Raw genomic sequence first — 22,213 nt, 5'->3', positions numbered from 1 at the left:
GGCTTAGTAAGGAATCCAACTAAAAGTGATAGAATCAAGAAATTTACATCTCATCATATCCACCTTATCACTAGTTAATGGAGTTGACCAGTCACCAAGAAGTATTTTCCTAATAATCTTTCATGACTTTTGTGTACTTAAAAGTCTGGAGTCACTACTCCCAGCGATGGGAGCATTCAGTGTCTTAGAACTGAAGAAAGTCCTGCAGTCACTTCATGGCTAGAAGAGAGATAGGAGTTGTCCTCTCTAAGCAGTGGAGTTATAGTAGGTTATTGGGATCAATAGATGTGTCATTATTTCAAATATCTGAGAGCAATTTCTCCTTTCTTTTTTTCCCTTTCTCTCTCTTTTTTAATCAAAAAGAATTTATTTGCTCAGGCGTCAGGAAGTCCATGGTTAGTGTTCATTTGTTCTGATGGGACTGTATTCAGACTTTCATACAAAGCATCAGGAATGCTATCTCTCCACTGTTTTCTTTTGTGTGAGTTCCAGCCTCAGAAAGGTTTTCTCCAGATGGTGGCTAAGACGGTCCCAGGGTATGCCTATCAGCTTCACAGCTGCCTCTGTATGTTGGGGCTCTCAGTAGTTGAGGAGGAGATAAGGGAGCTAAGTCAATCACTGTAGCCATGAGGGTTTTGGATCCGGTCAATTTTGAGATTTTACAGACTTAAAACCAACCTCGTTGCAGGTAACTGCCTTTTTTTTTTTTTTTTTAATTGCAGCTGGGATAAACAGTATGGTTAAGTTTGCTAAAAACAACTGTGGAAATAATTTATAAATTCAATTCTATTGCTTCTACCTCCAGTTCATTTGAATCTTGGTGAATATAGCTCCATGTTTTAGGATTTCTTTCATCATTGCTACTATAGATGATGGACAAAGAACAAAGCTCAGAACTGGAGGCTTCTTCTGTTAGGTGTTGGCTTCCCTTTAGTCTGCAGCCAGGGTTTTCTGTGGATGACCCACTGGCTTCCCTTTCCCCACTTAAAAAAAAAAAACCAAAAAAAACTTACATTAACATAAAATTCAGATACTATCTTTAACACATGTAGGCCCACAATACATATTATTTCTCTTCTCTGACCTTCTGCTCTCTAAAATCCTGAAATCTTTTTCATTATCAGTCCTGTGCTTTGATTTTATGTTTCCGTGATTCTGATCTCTGCTTACAGTGGCAAAAGTTTGTTCTGGTTCTGTGTGACTGCACGATCCAAACATTGCAAGGACCCCAGAAACTTAGGAGCCAGACAGGTCTATAATAGCTATATGAGATTAATATCTTGATGTTTTTATCAATTGTATTGTCATTTCAGTAGTTGAATTTATCCAGAACTTTTTTAACCCCTATTATGTAGAAGATTTTATTTGCTGAATTGCCATACTACTTATTTTACTCTTAATTTTGTTTCTGTAGGTATTTCCTTGAAGTTAAAAGTTCTTTTTTATATATTCTAGTTATTCACTTTATTCTAGTAAATCAGTTATCTCTTGCTGTATCAAACCACAGAAAAAGTTAGTTTAAAACAACAATCTGGGCAGCCCCGGTGGCTCAGCGGTTTAGTGCCGCCTTCAGCCCAGGGTGGGATCCTGGAGACCCGGCATCGAGTCCCATGTCGGGTTCCCTGCTTGGAGCCTGCTTCTCCCTCTGCCTGTGCCTCTGCCTCTCTCTCTCTCATGAATGGATAAATAAAATCTTTTAAAAAATAAAATAATCAACAAAGCTCATAATTCTGTAGATTAGCACTTTTGGTGCTCAGTAGAGCAGTTCTTCTGATCTTACTTGGTATCACTTATGTTTCCAGTCAGTCTAGAAGTTCTGCTGGGTCTGGGTGACCCAAAATGGCCCACTCCCATGTCTGGCGTTTGGTGCTGGCTGTTGGTTAGGGCATCTCATTTCTCTGCCAGTAGTCTAAACTTTACATATAACAAACGATAGAAACATACCCAGAGGGCAGTTGCAGAAGTTGCATTGCCTGTTGAGTCCTGCTGACTCTCCAAACTTAACACTGTTCTTTCACCACATCCTCTTGTCATAGCAAGTGAGTGGGCCAGCCCAGACTTAGAGTGGAGAGAGAGTTAGTGAGAGCTTTGGATAGGGAGTTGTACAAACTTAGGTCTGTAAGTTGTCATACTTATTTCCTTTATACCACCTGGTTACTCATCTGTGTAAATGAGCTGTCAAGGTGATAGGTGTGCTGCAGTATTTTTGCAACTTTTGACCATAGTATTTATAAACAATGTTTAAAAAAAAAAAAAAGTGGCCAAAATTTAGTGAAAAAATAGGCAAACACTGGAATAATTTAAATATCAGAGATAAAAATCACTAGTCGTTTATTATTTAACTTAAAGATCAAGATGTATAGTGAACACATGAATTGTTTTATTAACTTGCCACAAATTATTTATTCATGAGAGACAGAGAGAGAGGCAGAGACATAGGCAGAGAGAGAAACAGGCTCCCTGCAGGGACCCTGATGTGGGACTTGATCCCCAAGCCAGGATCACGCCCTGAGCCAAAGAAAGATGCTCAACCACTAAGCCACTCAGGTGTCCCAAGTGATTTAGCTCTACAAAGAGGGAAGGAACCAATTTTTCCAGTATACCCACAACATGACCAGCCTTGGGCTTATGATATAACTAATCTAAATTCATGTCTTTTTTACTCCAAGGCAAATACTAAGGTTTCTCATTTGGCTTCCCAACATACAGTATTTCTTTATCATAAAAATGTAAAATTAATAAGTTTTAGTAGATGTTGCATTAATATATTAATGCATCTGTTGTATGTTACTATCTTGTAGTACTTAAATCTGGTTATTTAATGAAGAACGACCTGTTGCCATGTATTTTAAGTCCACAATTGTGTTTCTAAAAGTGAGGAATTTTATTAAAGATACTGAATATCTTCTGTATGATATAGTTCTGACAATATTGCATTCTTAGAATTTTACATTTTAGTTATAGTAAAGAAATAATACTAAAAGCTAGTAAAGAAATCACTTTTACATCCCCTAGAAATTTATAAATTATATTTGTCCAACTTAGGAAGCGCTACAGAAATGAAGGGAGTCCTAGCCCTCGTCAGTCACCTAAGCGCCGGCGAGAACATTCTCCTGACAGTGACGCGTACAACAGTGGAGATGATAAAAGTAAGAAGAATCTAGTTTCTGTGTTTCTATATCCACATTCCTTTGTAACCATGAGACTATCCTTTGGCATTAGTGGAAAATGATGAAGTAAGATTTAAAATTATTCCTGCTCTGCTGCCTCTGAATATCTCCGTCTGACTAAAGTATATGTTAGAAATAGTTATTTTATCATACTGGCACTGTCCTCTCCTACTATTTATAACAAAGCCGTATTTTTAGTGAAATTATTGCCATTTTTAAAATTTTTAAATGAAAAGTGAGAGGTTGGGCTATTATTATTTCTGTGTAACATGCAATGTTGTTTACCTGGTGAAAGTGTGATTACTTTCATCTTTTTGTATAGATGAAAAACATAGACTCTTGAGCCAGGTTGTACGACCTCAAGAGTCTCGTTCTCTCAGTCCATCACACCTTACAGAAGACAGGCAGGGTAGATGGAAAGAGGAAGATCGTAAACTAGAGAGAAAAGAGAGTTCAAGGCGATATGAAGAGCAAGAGCTCAAAGAGAAAATTTCTTCTGTAGATAAGCAAAGAGAACAGACAGAAATCATGGAAAGCTCAAGAACTCGTGCACAAGACATGCTAGGACACCACCTGTCCGATGATCGAGACACATCTGATCGAGCTCATGACGAGAACAAGAAAAAAGCAAAAATTCAAAAGAAACCTATTAAGAAAAAGAAAGAGGATGATGTTGGGATAGAGAGGGGTAACACAGAGACAACATCTGAAGATGGTCAAGTATTTTCACCCAAAAAGGGACAGAAGAAGAAAAGTATTGAAAAAAAACGTAAAAAATCCAAAGGCGATTCTGATCTTTCTGATGAAGAAGCAGCCCTGCAGAATAAAAAGAAGAGAGGTCCACGGACTCCCCCTATAACAACCAAAGAAGAACTAGTTGAAATTTCCAATGGTAAGAATGGCACGCTAGAGGATTCTCAGAAAAAAGAAGATACAGCATTCAGTGACTGGTCTGATGAGGATGTGCCTGACCGTGCAGAGGTGGTCGAACCAGAGCATGCTGCAATAGCCGCTACTCCTGGGAGGACTCCTTCTCCGTCTTCGCTTCCTCCTCCTCCTCCTCCTGCAGCTGCTGCTGCTAGTACAACTGGCCCTGCCCTTGCCACTTCTGCTGCCACCACCTTCAGCACATCTGCCACCACCAGTTCCTCCTCTGCTACTCCCACCAACAACACCAATGAAGACTCACACAGAAAATGCCATAGAACACGAGCGGAGAAAGTAGAGACACCTCACGTCACTATAGAAGATGCACCACATCGCAAGCCAGTGGATCAAAAGAGGAGTAGCAGCCTGGGGAGCAATCGGAGTAACCGTAGTCATACATCCGGTCGTCTGCGTTCCCCATCCAATGATTCTGCCCATCGAAGTGGAGATGACCAGAGTGGTCGAAAGAGAGTATTGCATAGTGGCTCAAGAGATAGAGAGAAAACAAAAAGTCTGGAAATCACAGGAGAGAGAAAATCTAGGATTGATCAGTTAAAGCGTGGCGAACCCAGTCGAAGTACTTCTTCAGGTAATAAAATTGAATTATCATCTAGCCAAGTGTTTCCTGTCTTAGTATATTTTATACAACTTTATATTTTATACAAATTAAAATTTTAAAGTAAATGCTAAGTTAGTTACAAAATACAATTACCTTAAAGTTTAAGGAGCTTAAACATTTAACCATGCCACCAAAGTGTTACCTGTTATGACATTAATACCAACGTTATAATAGAGATACATTGAGTAATGTCCATCAGTTTAATATCAGGATATTAGTAAGTATATCTTGGTGGATGGGCTTATGTATTCAATTCCCTTATTGATGCTTAAAATTTTAACCTTCCTACTCTTCTTCCTGCAGCTAGTGTTTTTTCTTTTGACCACAGAAAATAAGGTAGGGCAAAGGAAGAGATCAGAAAATGAAGTGATCAGTTCTATTGATGCTTACCTATTCTGTGTATGTATTTCTTGGAAGGTATTCTGTGGTATAGTGGAAATACACGTTTCCTTGTCTTTTACATATTTTAATTGAGAGAGGTCAGTTTTTCCTTAAAATGAGTTCCTTGAGGGCAGCCTGGGTGGCTCAGAGGTTTAGCACCACCTTCAGCCCAGGGCGTGATCCTGGAGTCCCGGGATCGAGTCCCATGTTGGGCTCCCTGCATGGAGCCTGCTTCTCCCTCTGCCTGTGTCTCTGCCTCTCTCTCTCTCTCTCTCTCTCTCTCTCTCTCTCTCTCTCTCTCTCTGTTTCTCTCATAAATAAATAAATAAAATGAGTTACTTGAATAATTGGGAATATAGAAACTTCAAATTGTAAGATTTTCTTTTTCTTACCTCCTATTGAAGTATAGTTGAAATATAGTGTTAACATTAGTTTCAGGTGTATAACACAATGAGTTGACTTATGCTATGCTCACCACAAGGGTAGCAACAATGAAGCATTTTGTTCTGCATCTTCTCATGTGTTAACTTGTCTGTTTATTTTAGATCGCCAGGACTCAAGGAGCCATAGCTCAAGAAGAAGTTCTCCTGAGTCGGATCGACAGGTCCATTCAAGATCCGGGTCATTTGATAGCAGAGATAGGCTTCAAGAACGTGACCGATATGAGCATGATAGAGAGCGGGACAGAGAGAGGAGAGATACAAGACAGAGAGAATGGGACCGAGATGCCGATAAAGATTGGCCACGGAACAGGGACCGAGATAGATTGCGGGAACGAGAGAGAGAACGAGACAAAAGGAGAGATTTGGACAGGGAAAGAGAGAGACTAATTTCTGATTCTGTGGAAAGAGACAGGGACAGAGACAGAGACAGAACTTTTGAGAGTTCTTCTCAAATAGAGTCTGTTAAACGCAGTGAAGCAAAACTGGAAAGTGAACATGAAAGAGACTTAGAAGGCACTTCTCGAGACTCTCTTGCTTTGGATAAAGAAAAAATGGATAAAGATCTAGGATCTGTACAGGGATTTGAAGATATAAGCAAAGCTGAGAGAACGGAGAGTGTGGAAGGTGAGTGCCATACATTTTTGTCTTAGCTTCATTCCTTTTCAAATTACATAGGAAAACAAAATATTTTCTTGTGAAGGTGTTCTACTGATAGGCATGAGGAAAAGCTCTATGGTATTTGAAAAATGTGTTCCCCTGATTGGTACTATCAAGTTAGACTTGGTTCAAATGAGCTAAATGAAATAAACACTTAACTGCAGTGTCTGTAGATGTTAAAAAGTAGTTATCACTTCCTTTTCTTGGAAATTAAGAAAAATCATATAAATGGAAGTTATTTCTTGGTTTAGAGATGGACTAAATAACTATTAGTGATCCTGTTTTCCAGGGCAGTTGAGAACAAATACATGAAACAGTACACACTCCCTAAAGCTGCGTTTCCGCTCTGGCCCACTCAGAGCCAGCCTCAGCTGTGGGGAACATCATTCTCCACCGCCTCACTCTTTCTTCACCCCCAGTCTGCTCTACAGACTGACTCATGCCTCTGAATTCTCTGAAGGCGCTGCACACCAGCCGTCCTTGTACCCTGTCTTCCCATTGCCTGGTAGCTGTTTGCCCTTTTATCCTCTCTTACTCAAACGTCAACTCCCAGTCTGTACAGCATTGCCTCTGTGAAGCCTTCTCTGCTAACGGGACTGTTTCAGGTTGCCATAGCACCTCGTCTCTATAGCTTTTGCGGCATCCTCACACTGTATTACCTGGAGTTTTCTGTGGTTTTCTCCCCACGATGCTGTATTCCTTTGTTAGGGACCATAGCTTTTCACTTCTTTATCATCAAGACTATACCAAGGACATAGTAAATGGTTGATGAATGAAAATAGGTTCTCCCTCTGCACACATACCCTACATCTTATTTGTTGGCGAATTATAAGCTAGCTTAACAGTAATGGCTCCCCGGCTCTGGTACCAGCATTTATACCATTGTTCGGATATAACTTCTCCATTTCAAGTCTTCAAGAAACTTCTGGGATTACTTGTATATAAGTGGCAATATTTTACTATTCTTTTTATTTACCATATTACAACATTGGGCCCAGAGTAAAATTCACATTCTTTTGGCACTATAAACATCTTTGTCTGATTAGATATATTCCAATACACCATCTGTTTTATATATTTTTTTCTACTTGACAAACATTTCTCAGTGTTCTTCACATTACATTTTCATCTCAATTTTGGGTATAAATAGCCTCAAATCATGAGCCATGATACTAATGGAGGTACAACCTTGAGATATAATTGAATATAATTGAACTAATCATTATAATAGCTCTCTTGTGACTGGAGTCTGTGCCCTTCATCCTTAAAATATATTTTACTGGTCGTGATCACAGGATAACATAGCATAGAAATTTATAGGTGAATTATCTATGGTGAGATGAAAAATTTGATTTACCTAAAGTAGAAAAATGAGTTGGATAAACTTGAAAAAATAAAAATCCTATTATCTACGTTTATGCTTAGATGTATATTTATATAATGAAGGTATTAAAGTTGGTTACCTTAGAAGTGAATTGGTGGAGGTGTAAGATTATTACAGAATTTAATAGAATAGAAAATTATAGGATTACTAGAAACATCTCATAGTTTATTATGTTTTGTTTGCTGCAAATTTATACCTGTAAAGCAAAGTGTTGCATTTTGATAACTAGTGTGTGGATAACTGGTGATTAAAAATAATAAATTAAAAAAAATAAAAATAAATAAATTTATGGGACACCTGGGTGGCTTAGCAGTTGAGCGTCTGCCTTTGGCCCAGGGCGTGATCCCAGAGTCCCAGGATCGAGTCCCTCATCAGGCTCCCTGCATGGAGCCTGCTTCTCCCTCTGCCTGTGTGTCTGCCTCTCTCTCTCTGCCTGTCATGAATAAATAAATAATATCTTTTAAAAAAATAATAATAAATTTAGGATAATTTTCAATGCACAACTAACTCACCAGGTGACAAAGCTTATCCTTAGGTGGTAGTTGAGAAAAATTGATAAAGATAAATAAAATGTGCTTGTGGTACCAACAAAATGTTTTTAAATTATATTACAACATTCTTTTTAAAATTATGTTGGGATAGGGAAGATGAACCAGGAGATGGGCTGAGGATTAATGGCACTTTTACGTCACTGCTGTAAAGCTCTTCATATCATGAGCTAAATGTTATGAACTAAGATTTAAGTTTCAAGTAAATATTAATAAGTTTGCAAGCCTTCTAAGTTAATGAACTTATTTAGGTAAAGAAATAACTGCATCCTTTTGAAGTCAGTAAATCTGGATTTACTTGAAGTTTTATTATAAAAAATTAACACATAAGCAACATTTAATAAGTTATTGGTACCTTTTGTCATATTTTAATTGTAATCTTACAACTTGTTTTGATATTGCTATTCATACTGTGTTCTTGCCATTAAAATTGTTTTAAGTTTTCTCTTGGAATTGTCAAGTATTTTGAATAATTAAGAAATTTAGTTTTCTAAGGAAAAAAATACTTTTAAGATATTTTTAGTGTTTCCTTTTTGGTTTCACTTAGTTGTCCCTTAGATGTACTCTTTGACATGAAATTAATCTTTCCAAAGCAGGAGATGACGAATCCAAATTAGATGATGCACATTCATTAGGATCTGGTGCTGGAGAAGGATATGAGCCAATTAGTGATGATGAACTAGATGAAATTCTAGCAGGTGATGCTGAAAAGAGGGAAGACCAACAGGATGAGGAGAAGATGCCAGGTAATCATTTACAAGAGTGGCTGAACATAAAAATTATCTGATTTATGATATGAAGGTATTTTTTGTTTCCTTTCAAGCTGTTCAAGTTAATGAAAGGCAGTTAGAATTCTTCCCTTTGTGTTTCATCTAAGACTGAAAGGCCAATAAAATGAAAATTACAGTCTATATGCTCTGCTCATTTTTAAGTAGACATTGCCCATAAATTGGAAAGAGTCTCGTTTAAAATAGCAAAATTCTAAGATTTCCATTCTGCAGGTTAAGATTCATATTATATGACCTGGAATCTAACCAAATACTGATTGCCTAGCAAGGTTCTAGATAGTAGCTATATGGTTCAGAGCCTCAAAATTGTTGTGAAAGCCAATTTTTGAAACAATCATTTAAAATTTATAATCAATGAAATTATATTTAAACAGTATATACTTCTATCAGTTTTCTGAATTCAGTAATATTTTCCCTTATAGTATACTTTATGCATTGCTAGAGCTTATTCTAGTGACCACCATGAAGCAGCATCCCATCAGTGTTGCTGTTGAATCATCCCAATTAGTCTAATTGTTACAACTTTTTAAAAATCATTGTGAAGGTCTTTGCTTTATATGGGCATGTAAAATATTAAAATTTAATTGACTTAATTTGTTTATAAATTTCATAATTTTTTCTAATGTAGAAGGTATGTATGATTATCATTTTTATTATATGCCATTAAGTTCTTCTAAGTAGAACATTACTTTCATTTTTTTAATTGTTTCTGTTAGTGAATGGATTGTTTGTTCTCAGTATTAAATAGCCACTGCCTGAGTTATTTGTAGGAATACATTTGGGTTTTTGTTTGCTTAACTGTTTTCCTTTGGTGAGGTATATTGTAAAGGTCCATAGATTCTAAACGTTAGCCTTTATCTCAAAGCTTTCATTTTAAGAATAGGGTATTTTTGGTTCAAAACACTTGTTATTTAACTTGAAATTTAATGATTTCTATATTTTGCAGTGTGTTTCTCTAAAGATAACAAGAATGCTATTTCTTGGTGTTTTAAAAAAAAAAAATCCTGTTCTTAACTTTTTACAGATCCATTAGATGTGATAGATGTGGATTGGTCTGGTCTTATGCCAAAGCATCCAAAAGAACCACGAGAGCCTGGGGCTGCACTGTTAAAATTCACACCTGGAGCTGTTATGCTAAGAGTTGGGATTTCTAAAAAGTTGGCAGGTTCTGAACTCTTTACCAAAGTCAAAGAAACATGTCAGAGACTTTTAGAAAAACCCAAAGGTAATTCTATTCTACTTTGTACAGTGTCTGCTATAACTATTAATTTAGATGCCTTTGGAAAGGGTGATGTTCTTTTCTCAGGCAGCATTCACAGTAAGGAACTTTTTTCTTTCTTCCTTTCTTTTTTTTTTCTTTTTTTTTTTTTTTTAAGGACTCACTTATATCCTTTAAATCTTTGAAATTTTAAAAAGGAATTTTGACCATGAAAATTAAAGTCCACAGAAAAGTGGATGAAAATACCACAAATGATTTTTTTTTTTTTTTTAATGATAGTCACAGAGAGAGAGAGAGGCAGAGACACAGGCAGAGGGAGAAGCAGGCTCCATGCACCGGGAGCCCGATGTGGGATTCGATCCCGGGTTTCCAGGATCACACCCTGGGCCAAAGGCAGGCGCCAAACCGCTGCGCCACCCAGGGATCCCTGATCTTTCTTACCATAATTACTTTTTACAAGTAAGTTCAAATGTCAGAGCCCTCAGTGGTATTCCCTAAACCAAACAGAGCCTAGAGGAGTGGACTAGATATTTTTTTATATCTAAGAGAATTGAGCGTCTTGGCAACCCTTTCCCCCTGGGAAATGAGGAGTTCTACCCAAACGCAAATGTGTAGGTTGAACCTTTAACAAAGGGATAAAAACTTAGAAGTTGATGTCTAGGCCAGATAGTCTGGATTCCTCAATAGGCACACCGCTTCTTAGCTATTATTTAATCTCTGCGTTAGTGTCACCATTTAAGCTGGGGATAATTATTATTGACCATCAACTTCGTAAGACCTTTAGGAGGAGCAAATGAGGTAAAATACTTAAAATTCCTGACATGTAGTGACAATAAATATTTTCACATTGATTTTAGACTTTATGGCAAAACTTTTCTATAATTTTTTCTGTTTTCTAGAATATTCTTTTATTTATGCATTTTTTTTCTGTTCATCTGGTTCCTACTTTATTAATGGGAGGGAGATGATTAGATCATAAAAGAAAGAAACCATAAAAGCAACAACATTTAATTTTATATCATGTTTGTGAGAATAAAAAAGTTTAGTTAAGAAAATTAAGCTTTTCACTAATATAAAATTGAAAAAAAATGTTGAGCATTGGTTTTAACGTGTCCCAATAAACATAAAATGTATGTGCATGAAACGTATATAAATTATAATTGTGAATGTGTATTCACTTGACAAATGACCAATCTCTTGGGTTCCTGCTTCACTCTTCCTTGTTTGGTTGGCTTGTGACCTTAAGCAAATAAATCCTGTAAGTATAAAATGATGGAACAAAAGCCCTAAGGTCTTTCCCACCTTTGAAACTGTTTGCCCCTACGATTTTGCTAACCTATAGAAATGCAGTTTGGCCCTAACTTGATGACATACATTGTAAAGAAGGGTTGCTGCTTACCAATCAGATCTCTCCTATTTTTTGCTATGATAGCTTTATTAGAGAATGAGAGAACTGATACATGATGCTAAATATAAGTTTCCTAAGGAATAGGACTTAGTTTACTGCTGTATCCATTGTCTGATGATGTTAGACATTCTTAATAATTATGCTATTGCCACAACAGTACCCAACACACAGAGGTTCAATAAGTATTTGTAAAATAAAGTACTGATTTTTTCTATCCCATGATATCTTATTTCAGTGTCCCAATACTGAAGAAAGAATATCACTAGCCCCATATGTAATTTGTTTTTAAAGATTTTATTTACTTATTCATGAGAGATACACAGAGAGGCAGAGGGAGAAGCAGGCTCCCTGCAGGAAGCCTGATGCAAGACTCAATCCTGGGACCCTGGGATCACGACCTGAGCCAAAGGCAAACGTTCAACCACTGAGCCACCCAGGTGTCCCTGCCCATACGTAATTGTTTTAAAATTCTAAGGTTGAAAACCAAAAACTTTATATACTGAAATTTAAATTGTTTTCTGTGTGTAGAGTGATAGATTAAAAACAACTACAGGGGCGCCTGGCTGGCCCAGTTGGTAGAGCCTGCAGCTCTTGATCTCAGGGTCATGTGTTCGAGCTCCGTGTTGGGTAAAGAGTTTACGTTGCAGAAAAAGTACAAATAAAACAGGCTCTTGAATAATTTGATGGTAGTCATTTCAAAACCACAAAGATACTAGAAGTTTAACCATGTCTTACTTTCTAAGGACATGTGCAAGTATGTGTTTTGTATTCTGTTGTAAAAGCAGAAAATACCACAAATGATCTTTCTTACCATAATTACTTTTTACAAGTAAGTTCAAATGTCAGAGCCCTCAGTGGTGTTCCCTAAACCAAACAGAGCCTAGAGGAGTGGACTAGGCTTAATCCTTAATGATAAGGATTCCAATAAAAAGAAATTTATCATAATGACCAATTGCAAGGAAGAATGTGGGCTCAGTGCATATTCCTTTTGTATTTGTATCTATAGTGGAATGGTAGTTAATGTTTTAGGGGATTTTAGGATTTTTTGTGACTGTGTCATTGATTGGCTCAAACACAGTTATGTATTAATCACCTGAGGAACTGCCTTTGTTCCTAATGTTGTGTGCTGGTCCAACTGTGGACGTTCTGTAGATACGGTGGTAGGACCCTGGCACTGTATTTCAGAAAGCTCCTCAGATGATTCTGATAAACACCGACATTTGCAAACTGGTTCTGAGTTTTTTCTTTACGTTTGTTTATACTCGTCTTATATTCTGTACCTGTTGACAGGTATGTAAACCTATTGACCAGATACATTACATGAGACTAGTTTCTTGTTAATTATCTAATCTCGCTATACTTTGCAGCTCAGGAGATGAAAGTGAAATGTGCAGTTCCATTCATCCTCAAATGCGTCTGTTTTGTTTTTACTAGGTGTTACTTACTGTTTTCTTTTGTGGACTCTAACAGTGGCTTGTTTGATCATGTCATTCAGGCAGTTATCTGGTACCTTGGTACTTCTGGCTAGCTTGTAGAATGCTAGCTTTGAAATTACTATTCTGTTATATATATATCTGGATTACTGACTGGCCTTATTCTTTTCTTTTGACTGTTCTTTGTCTATTTTAACCTAACCTCTTTATTTTCCATTACACTTTGTAAAACTAAAAGAATTAAGGAGAGATTTAAGTGTTTTCTATCTTTGCATGTTATGACTTAAAACTAAGTGATTTTAATTTAATACATTGTTTTTATAGTGACCAAGTCTAGAATAAAATCTGCAGGTTGTCTAACACCTAATCACTTTCCTGATTTTTTTAGAGGTCACAAAATGTAGTTGTATTACTGCATTTGAATCTTGCTATAATAAAGTCCTAAAACCTATTCTAGAACTTTACATAATAGTTGATGGTAAGCAACATACTGAATTTGACTTCACTGATTCTAACTTGAACATTTCTTCCCAGTCATGAACAGGCACCAAAGTCTAAATTCTTTTTCCCTAGGCTGCTTGTGTTACATCTTCAAGTGGGTGTCTGAATATTTACTTTTGTTTGAGACTAGCAACATAACTACATGTTCAAGATCTTTCAGAGAATAGGTCTTTTAAATTTTTGCATGGAAGTATGATTAGCACTAAGTGTTATTGTTATGTTAGTTTCAGGTGTACAGCGTAGCGATTCAGCAACTCTGTCATGCTCTGTTCACCACCAATGTGACTGCCCTCTGTCACCATATGCTGTTACAATACTATTCACTATATTCTCTGTGCCATACCTTTTATCCCTGTAGTTTATTCATTCCATAACTGGAAGCCTGTACCTCCCACCACCCTTCACACATTTTGCTCATCGCCCACCCTTTTCTTCTCTGGCAACGATCAGTTTGTTCCCTATATGAATTTGTCTATAGCTTTGTAGTGTATCTCGATATCTGGGATTGTGATCTCTCCAGCATTGTTCTTTTTGCCCCAAGATAGCTTTGGCTATTTGGGCTCCTGTATGGTTCCATACAGACTTTAGGATTATTTGTTCTAGTTTTGTGAACATTATTGGTATTTTGATAGCAATTGCTTTGGTAGCATAGATAATAGTTTTCAGAGTATGGCCTCTCACCTCCTTGGTTAAATTTATTCCTATTCTTTTTTGGTGCAATTTTAAATAGAATTGTCTTAATTTCTTGTCTGCTACTTTGTTATTAGTGTATAGAAACGCAGCTGATTTCTGGATATTAATTTTGTATCCTGCAACTTTACTGAAATCATTTGTTACCTCTAGTAGTTTTCTGGTAGAGTCTTTAGGGATTTCTGGGCTAGGACTTCTAGTACTATGCTGAATAAAAGTGGCAAGAATGGAGATCCTTGTCCTGTTCCTGATCTTAGAGGGAAAGCTCTCAGGTTTTCACCATTGAGTATGAAGTTAGCTATAGGCTTGTCATATATGGCCTTTTTAATGTTGTATGTTCCCACTAAACCCACTTTGTGGGGAGTTTTTATTATGAATAGATGTTGAATTTTGTCAGATGCTATTTCTTCACTAATGAGGTAGGATTTTTATCGTTTTGTTACTGAACCATCCTTGCATCCCCAGAATAAATCCCACTTGATCGTGGTGAATGATCCTTTTAATGTATTGTTGAATGTGATTTCTTAATATTTTGTTAAGGACCTTTACATCTGAGTTCATCAAAAATATTGGCCTGTGGTTTTCTTGTTTTGTGGTATCTTTGGTTTTGGTATCAAGGTAATGCTGGCCTCACACAATGTGTTTGGAAGTTTTCTCTCCTATTTTGGGGGGAATAGTTTGAGGTGAATAGGTATTAGTAGCTTTTCTTTAAGTGTTTGATAGAATGCACCCGCGAATCCATCTGGTTCTGGACTTGACTTGGGAGCTCTTGATTACCAATTCAGTTTTGTTAGTAGCAGTCGGTCTCTTCAGATTCTATTTTTTTTTTTTATTCAGTTTTGACAGACTATATGTTTCTAGGAATTTATCCACTTCCATTCTGTCCAGTGGCATACAGTTTTTCATAGTACTCTCTTATCCTGTATATTTCTCTGGTGTTGGTTGTTTCTTCTCTCTCATTTCTATTTATTTGTGTCTTTTTTTTTTCTTGAGTAGTCTCAATAAAGATTTATCTTTTTTTTCTCTTCTTGGAGAACCACCTCTAGGTTTCATTGGCTTTTTTTTTCTTTACTTTTTTATTCTCTGTTATTTCTTTTTGCTCTGGTCTTTATTATTTCTTTCCTTCTACTCACTGTGAGATCTCTTATTTTTCTAGTTCCTTTAAGTCTAAGGTTAGATTGAGATTTTTCTTCTTGAAGCCTGTATTGCTATAAGTTTCTCTCTGAAAACTGCTTTTGCTGTGTCCCCAAGATATTGGACTATTGTGTTTTTATTTTCATTTGTCTCCGTGTAGTTTTTTGTTTTCCTCTTTCATTCTTTGTTGACCCATTGGTTGGTTTTAGTGGCATGTGGTTTTTTTCTTATAATTTCTAGTTTTATACTGTTGCAGTCTGAAAAGATGCAGGATATGATTTCAGTCCTCTTAAATTTATTTGTTTTGTGGCCTAACATAAGTATATTGCCTTTAATATAAAATAACTTTAACCAGTGTTATGGGAACTTTGATAGACTATGTGGACTACTTAAATGGCCAGTAATTCTTTGCTATTTTAGGAAAACTTAATGCCTGTTTGTTTTTATTGAAAGATGCAGAGAGTCTTTTTGAACATGAATTGGGGGCTCTCAACATGGCTGCATTACTACGAAAAGAAGAGCGAGCAAGTCTTCTTAGTAATCTTGGACCATGTTGTAAAGCATTATGCTTCAGACGAGATTCAGCAATCCGGAAGCAGCTTGTTAAAAATGAGAAGGTACTGTTGTTTCCTTGAGAAAGTATGCAAAGTATTGAATAGTATGAATGGCTTTTTTTTTTTTTTTTTTTGATTGCTTTAAGGTGAGATTAACGTCCGTTATCTGCTTTTATGAATTTGCTTTCTTAGTTTTGTACACATGTAAGAGGAAAAATTGTACTTACAAATAATTTTCATTTTACTTTAATAGTATTGATGAACATTTGTGAATGGCAGTTTGTTATTCAAAATTAGATGAAAGAGTTTATTCTTTCTGTGAAATATTTTCATTTGTGAAAAGTTACTGTTTCTAAGTTTTATTATCTAAACAAGATGGGAAATTTTCCAGACACAGAACAGTGAGGATATTTATAAGAAATAGTGTTTATGAAAATGTACCAAGTCAGAAGAAAGGGAAATAAATACAAATGATTATATTTAACCATTTACTTAAAGGGAATTGAAACAGAAGAGAAATAGAAATTTAGAGTTGGGAGAGATCTGATCATGAGAAATTTTGAAAATGTCTTAACTTTAAAAAAGCCTAAGAGAGTTGGTTTTAAAAGGTTAGAGAAACATTCATTAGCTTTTTACCTAGGGACATTTAAAGAAACCCTGCTAACAGAAAGTGTACTTCATTAAAGAAAAATACACGAAAAACCAAGGAATGAACTCAACTCCAGAGATTAACATGGAAACAGATATATAAGGCATACGAGGCTTTTAGTTCTCCCTGATTAAAGGCCTGGCTCAGAACTACTTTTGACAGAGTTGCTACAGTCATTCTTTGCATTCCCATTTCATATACTACTTCGTTCCCTTCATTCTATTGCTTAGGTACCCATTTCTCCTTGCAGCTTTTCTCCGTTGGAAATTTTTCTAAGATAATTAAATCCCAGTTAGCCCTAATAATCTTGTATGTAATGTATCACCTTCTGTTTTGTGTATCTAGAATGGTACTACTTCCATCGTCAGTATTGAGTTTGAAAAATAATCCATCACATCATTTTCTGTTGGCTTAAGTAGGGGACTTCAGTTGAGAAAGGCTGCAGGTTTTGCAGTCTCACCAGAATCCTGCCCCCTTTTTGTAAGAAATATTTTGTAACATTATCTAGTTCCTCTTCTAATATGCCATAATGCCTCTGAAAAATTGTGACAATCAAAAATACCCTTGTAAAACTCTCCTTGAGAACCTTGTAACCCTTCAGTACAGGGCACAGACCATTAACTAGCATGTGACACGTTATAAAAAGTTATAGTGGCACAGTATAAATGTCCTAAATGATCCATCTAAAGAAAGCAAACTGAAGAAAAATTTCAGATGCTAGAGAATCTCATGAAAAATGCTAAGAAAAATGAACAAAAACCTTTAAAATAAAAGTACAGAATAGGACCATTCATTGAAGAACGTGGTACTTACTGGATGATGAGGGAAAAAAAAAAAGAAAGCCATTAAACTCATATATAGGCATTGCCTTTATTTAAAGAATTAATTTTAAAATAAATAGATTATACTATGATATATCAGAAGAGATAGATGAAGGATACCAAGAGAACATTTAGCTGCTTTAAATGAGTGTAACTCTGATTTGGTATTACAGTATTGAAAATGTATACAGAACCTGTTGCAAGCTGAAGGAAAGAAATAATACCAACAATAATAGGAAAATAGAAGTAGTAAAAACCAAAATTTGACTCTGAAGAGATGAAAAAAATTGATAGTCCCCTACAAATCCTACAGATATTAAAAGGATACTATAAACCACTCTATGCATTATTAAGTTTGACAATTTAGAAGAAATGGATCAATTGCTCTGCAAGTCACAAAGCACAAAACTTCCTCAAGAAGTAATAGATAACATGAATAGTCCTATGTCTGTTTCATTGGGTTTTGTTTTTATTGGAAGAGAAGTCTCTTCACTGTCAGATGGTTTCACTGGCAAAATCTACCAAACATTTAAGTTAGAAGTAACACCAGTTCTACATAATTTCTTCCAGAAAATTGAAGAGACAGCATTACTCCCCACCTCATTGTATGATGCTAGCAGTACTCAAATGTCAAAACCAGATAAGGACATCACAAGAAAACTACAGATCATGAATGTAGACATAAATAATCCTCAAAATTCAGGCATCGGGCAGCCTGGGTGGTTCAGTGGTTTAGCGCGGTCTTTGGCCCACGGCATGATCCTGGAGTCCCGGGATCAAGTCCCATGTCAGGCTCCCTGCATGGAGCCTGCTTCTGTCTCTACCTGTATCTCTGCCTCTCTCTGTCTCTGATGAATAAATAAAATCTTTAAAAAAATCTTTGAAAAAAAAAAAAATTCAGGTATCAAATCCAGCAATATGTAGAAAAGACTATACCATTACAAGTAGCATTTATCCTCAGAATGAAAGGCTGGTTTAATATTCTAAAAATCATTCAGTGTAATCCCCATAGGAACAGACCAAAAAGAAAAGAAAATACCTAATCATATCAATTGATTTAGAAAAATCATTTGATAAAGCTCAGCATTCCTTTATAATAAGAATTCTTAGCAAGCTGGAATTAGAGTCTTTACTTTTTAGGAGGCATCTACAGCTAACATCATACTTAATATAAAAGTTTGAAAGATTTCCTGGAGAGAACAGGAAGAGGCATGATGCCCAGTCTCAACCACCCTACCCTGCATTTTACTGGAAATTCTAGCCAGTTCAGTAAGAAAAGGAAAGAAAAGGTGTACAGATTGGAAAGGAAAAAGTAAAACTATATTTGTTCACAGACAACATGATTGACTAAAGTTTTAAGGAATTTACCAGAAATACTCTTAAAACAGTCTGTAGAAGCACCTGGAAATTGAAATGAAGGGGAGAAATACGTTTTACAGTGGCTTCCCAAAAAAGAAGTACTTATGTATAAATCTAACAAAACATGCACTGAAACACTGATTTTTAAAAAATCAAGGAGGACCTAAATAATGGAGAGAGACATCACATTCATGGGTTAAAAGACTCAATATAGTTAAGATTAGGATTCTCTCCACATGGATCTACAGAGTTAACACAATGCATCAAAATCCCAGCAGGGTTTTTGGTTGGTTAGTTTTGTAGTTACAAACTGATTCTAAAGTCTATATGGAAGGTCAAAGCAACTAGAACATACAGAATAATTTTTTTTTAAAAGATGCATAAAGTTGAAGGACTCACAGTACCCAGTTTCAAGACTTACTATAAAGCCACAGTACTCAAGATAATGTACTTGCATCAGGGATGAGACACTTAGATTAATGGAACAGTCCAGAAATAAACTCACACAAATATGACTAGTCACCTGTGTGTGTGTGGGGGGGGGGGGGGGGGGGGCTGAAAAACTTTTAATTAAACTTTTTATTCTGAGATACTTGATCTTCAAAATTTTAAACTTCTATAAAAGCGAATGAGAATGAAAAGACTAGTATACTGGGAGAAAATATTTGGACATCACTTTTTGTAAAAAGGACTTGTATCTAGAATATATTAATTCTGAAAAATTAACAGTGAGAATCCAATTTTTTTAATGGGCAAGACTTGAATGGACAGTTCACCAAAGAGGATCTATAGATGGCTAATAACATAAAAAAATGTTTTAACAATATTTAGCCACTAGAGAATGCAGATTAAAACTTAAGTGAGATACCTTTGTGAATCTATTACAATAACTAAAAACCAAACAACAACAAACCTCGGGGTGAGAAGGCAAAATGGTACAGCCACTTTGGAAAACAGTTTGGTTGTTGTAAAGTATATACTTACTATATGACCCAGTAATCCCATTGCTAGGTATTTACCTTAGAAAAATGAAAACATATGTTCATGTAAAAACCTGTCCAGGGGCAGCCCGGGTGGCTCAGCGGTTTAGCGCCGCCTTCAGCCCAGGGCGTGATCCTGGAGACTCGGGATCGAGGCCCACGTCGGGCTCCCTGCATGGAGCCTGCTTCTCTCTCTGTCTCTCATGAATAAATTGAAATCTTTTTTTTTTTTTTTTTTTTTAAAGTCTACAAAAGCTTATAGCAGGTCTGTTCATAATCCAAACACTAAAAACCACCCCAGTGTTCTTTACATAGCTAATTGCTAAACTGGCAAACACCCATATAACGACGGATTACTAATTTATAATAAAAAATAACCAAACTGGCGGTACTGTCAGCGACATGGATTAATCTCAGAAGCATTGTGTGGAGTGAATTTAGAAAAGTCTCTAAAGCTTATATACCGTAGGATTCCATTTATTTGATGTTCTGGAAAAGGCAAAACGATTGAAGAGACCCTGTCATTGGTTGCCAGAGGTTAGAGCTGGGGAGGTGTTACGTGAAGCAGCACATACGTCTAAACTCAGAACAACACGTGAGCAATCAATTTACTGTATGACAACATATATTTTTTAATAGAGATATGATCAGGGACCCACTGCTCCTTTAAGGATCCCGGAAAGAAGACAAACGGCAGGGTGCTCGACATAGAACCCACGTTATTTCAAAATTTATGAACACACTTGGAGAACACTAAGCAAAACTTTCGGACAATCTCCAAAAATGCGAATGTAGCTTTAAGTTAGAGTAACAGAAATAACACATTTTAGCCGAAGGGAGGCTGTAGGGTCCCAGTACACCGCACCGATGGGCAGGCCCTTCTGGAGGACGTGTCCGCTTCCGTAGCCCTCATTTTCTGGGACAGTAACAGACCGGAAAGGAAGGTGAGTGTTCAGGGCTGCTCCTCAGAGGCCTGAGAGGTGGTCATGGGAGAGGAAGGTTGAAGCAGTGCGCGGCTAGTCCGTAGAAGAGACTTGACTTCAGCGAGCTCAGGAGCGTGCGGTGATGGTTTGTTCTGTCATTGGAGAGAACACTAGTTGGCTGACGGCAGGGACTGCCAAAGAGACCTGCTTTAAGCAGGGGACACCTTTTAAAGATTGCTCTCGTTTCTAAGGTTCGTTGAGTCTGAAAAACATTTCTTAAATTTGTTTTTAAATAGAAGTTAAAGAGAAGTTACCTTGCCTGTCTGTCCTACTGTCAACCAGTAACATACGTCTTTTACGTTTTGTTTTTGTTTTCTTCAAATCAGGGCACCGTAAAACAAGCTTATACGAATGCCCCAGTGGTGGACAACGAGTTGCTGCGATTGAGTCTTCGGTTATTTAAGAAGAAAACTACTTGTCACGCCCCAGGGCACGAGAAGGCTGATGATAATAAGCTCCCACAGCCCAGTGTCCAGCAGGAACTGTGTGTGTCTTAGGACCGGAGTCCAGTGACATTTTTGGTTCTGTGTTCCTTCAGAGTTACATACTCTTTTTTTCAGAGTTCTTTGGTTTTGATGGCAAACATCATTCATGACAAAGACAGAAAAGATTTATCAGCCGTGGTAAAAGGGTGAAGAACAACTTTGATATGAAGTTTAAAGACACTAGTTTTGGCTAACTTACGATTTTACATAAATTTTTACACAGTACTTGATATTCATGTGAAATAATGTGAAAACATCTAGATTCAGCAGTTTATCTTTTGTTAAAACTGAAGACTTTGGAAAACAGTTGCCACTGCTCTTGCAACCTACGAATATTTTTTATGAAATGGAGCCACTGATAGGTTTTGGATCATCCCAGCAGAAACTGATTTTATTTTATTCAGAAACCATGTGTTCGCAGACACAGCTTTGTGCTGTACGGAACTCTTGAAAGTGGATGCTGGTCCTGCATGCTGTCTGTGTTCGTGGGCAGACCTCCAGTAGGAGGGAGCCAAAGTCCTTTTCTGCTTTTCTAAAGTTCTAAAAAAAAAAATTACTAATGGATCTTTGTTTTTTTAAAAATATATGTGTATTGTTACAATGTATATTGGACGTATTTGGATTCCATATGGTTTTGTTTGTTACCAGAGACTGTCTACTGTTTTTATTTTTAATAAATGTACCTTTCCTTTCCTTGTTCTAGATTCACTTTGCTCTTCATTGATCTTATTCCTGATGTTCTGAAACATTTGTCATCAACATTATGTTTCATACTTCAAATATTATACTGCTCGATAATGCAATAGGAGTTGAGGATAGATTTTAAATACAGCTCAGTAATACTTGAAACAAACCGGGAGTTAACAAACCTTTGTCATCTGAGCTTTAAAATCCATAACCGTCATATTTTTCAGAGCTATAACCTTTGATTACATTGAACTGTCTAGCTTATAAAATGTAAAATGAAATTTTTTTTTAAAAAATTACGGTATTTGTTTTATTCTGTGAGTATATATGTAACTCATAAGTGGACTTTTAGAGGATTTAAAATGGACTCCAGGCTGCAGAATTTGTGGACAG

General features: G+C 36.5%; 1 protein-coding gene across 6 annotated transcripts in view; it reads left to right on the top strand.

Moving 5' to 3' along the window:
* ZC3H13 (zinc finger CCCH-type containing 13) overlaps positions 1-21,837 on the top strand; it is a 94,224-nt gene extending 72,387 nt beyond the window's left edge. For 4 of the 6 annotated variants that reach the window (XM_072783059.1, XM_072783062.1, XM_072783061.1 and 1 more), the window contains 7 exons: positions 3,046-3,149; positions 3,493-4,686; positions 5,643-6,164; positions 8,723-8,875; positions 9,942-10,142; positions 15,756-15,919; positions 20,975-21,837. In XM_072783059.1, the coding sequence (XP_072639160.1) occupies positions 3,046-3,149; positions 3,493-4,686; positions 5,643-6,164; positions 8,723-8,875; positions 9,942-10,142; positions 15,756-15,919; positions 20,975-21,145 (2,509 nt within the window). In that variant the 3' untranslated portion in view covers positions 21,146-21,837. The remainder of the gene's footprint in view (positions 1-3,045; positions 3,150-3,492; positions 4,687-5,642; positions 6,165-8,722; positions 8,876-9,941; positions 10,143-15,755; positions 15,920-20,974) is intronic. The other 2 variants (XM_072783063.1, XM_072783060.1) reach the window with 1 other exon arrangement.
* Positions 21,838-22,213: the final 376 nt, after the last annotated feature.

Source organism: Canis lupus, chromosome 17 (assembly GCF_048164855.1).
Source record: "Canis lupus baileyi chromosome 17, mCanLup2.hap1, whole genome shotgun sequence".
Classification (NCBI taxonomy): domain Eukaryota; kingdom Metazoa; phylum Chordata; class Mammalia; order Carnivora; family Canidae; genus Canis; species Canis lupus.
The sequence above is the reverse complement of the archived record's forward strand: the minus strand, read 5'-3'. Positions and strand labels throughout refer to the sequence as shown.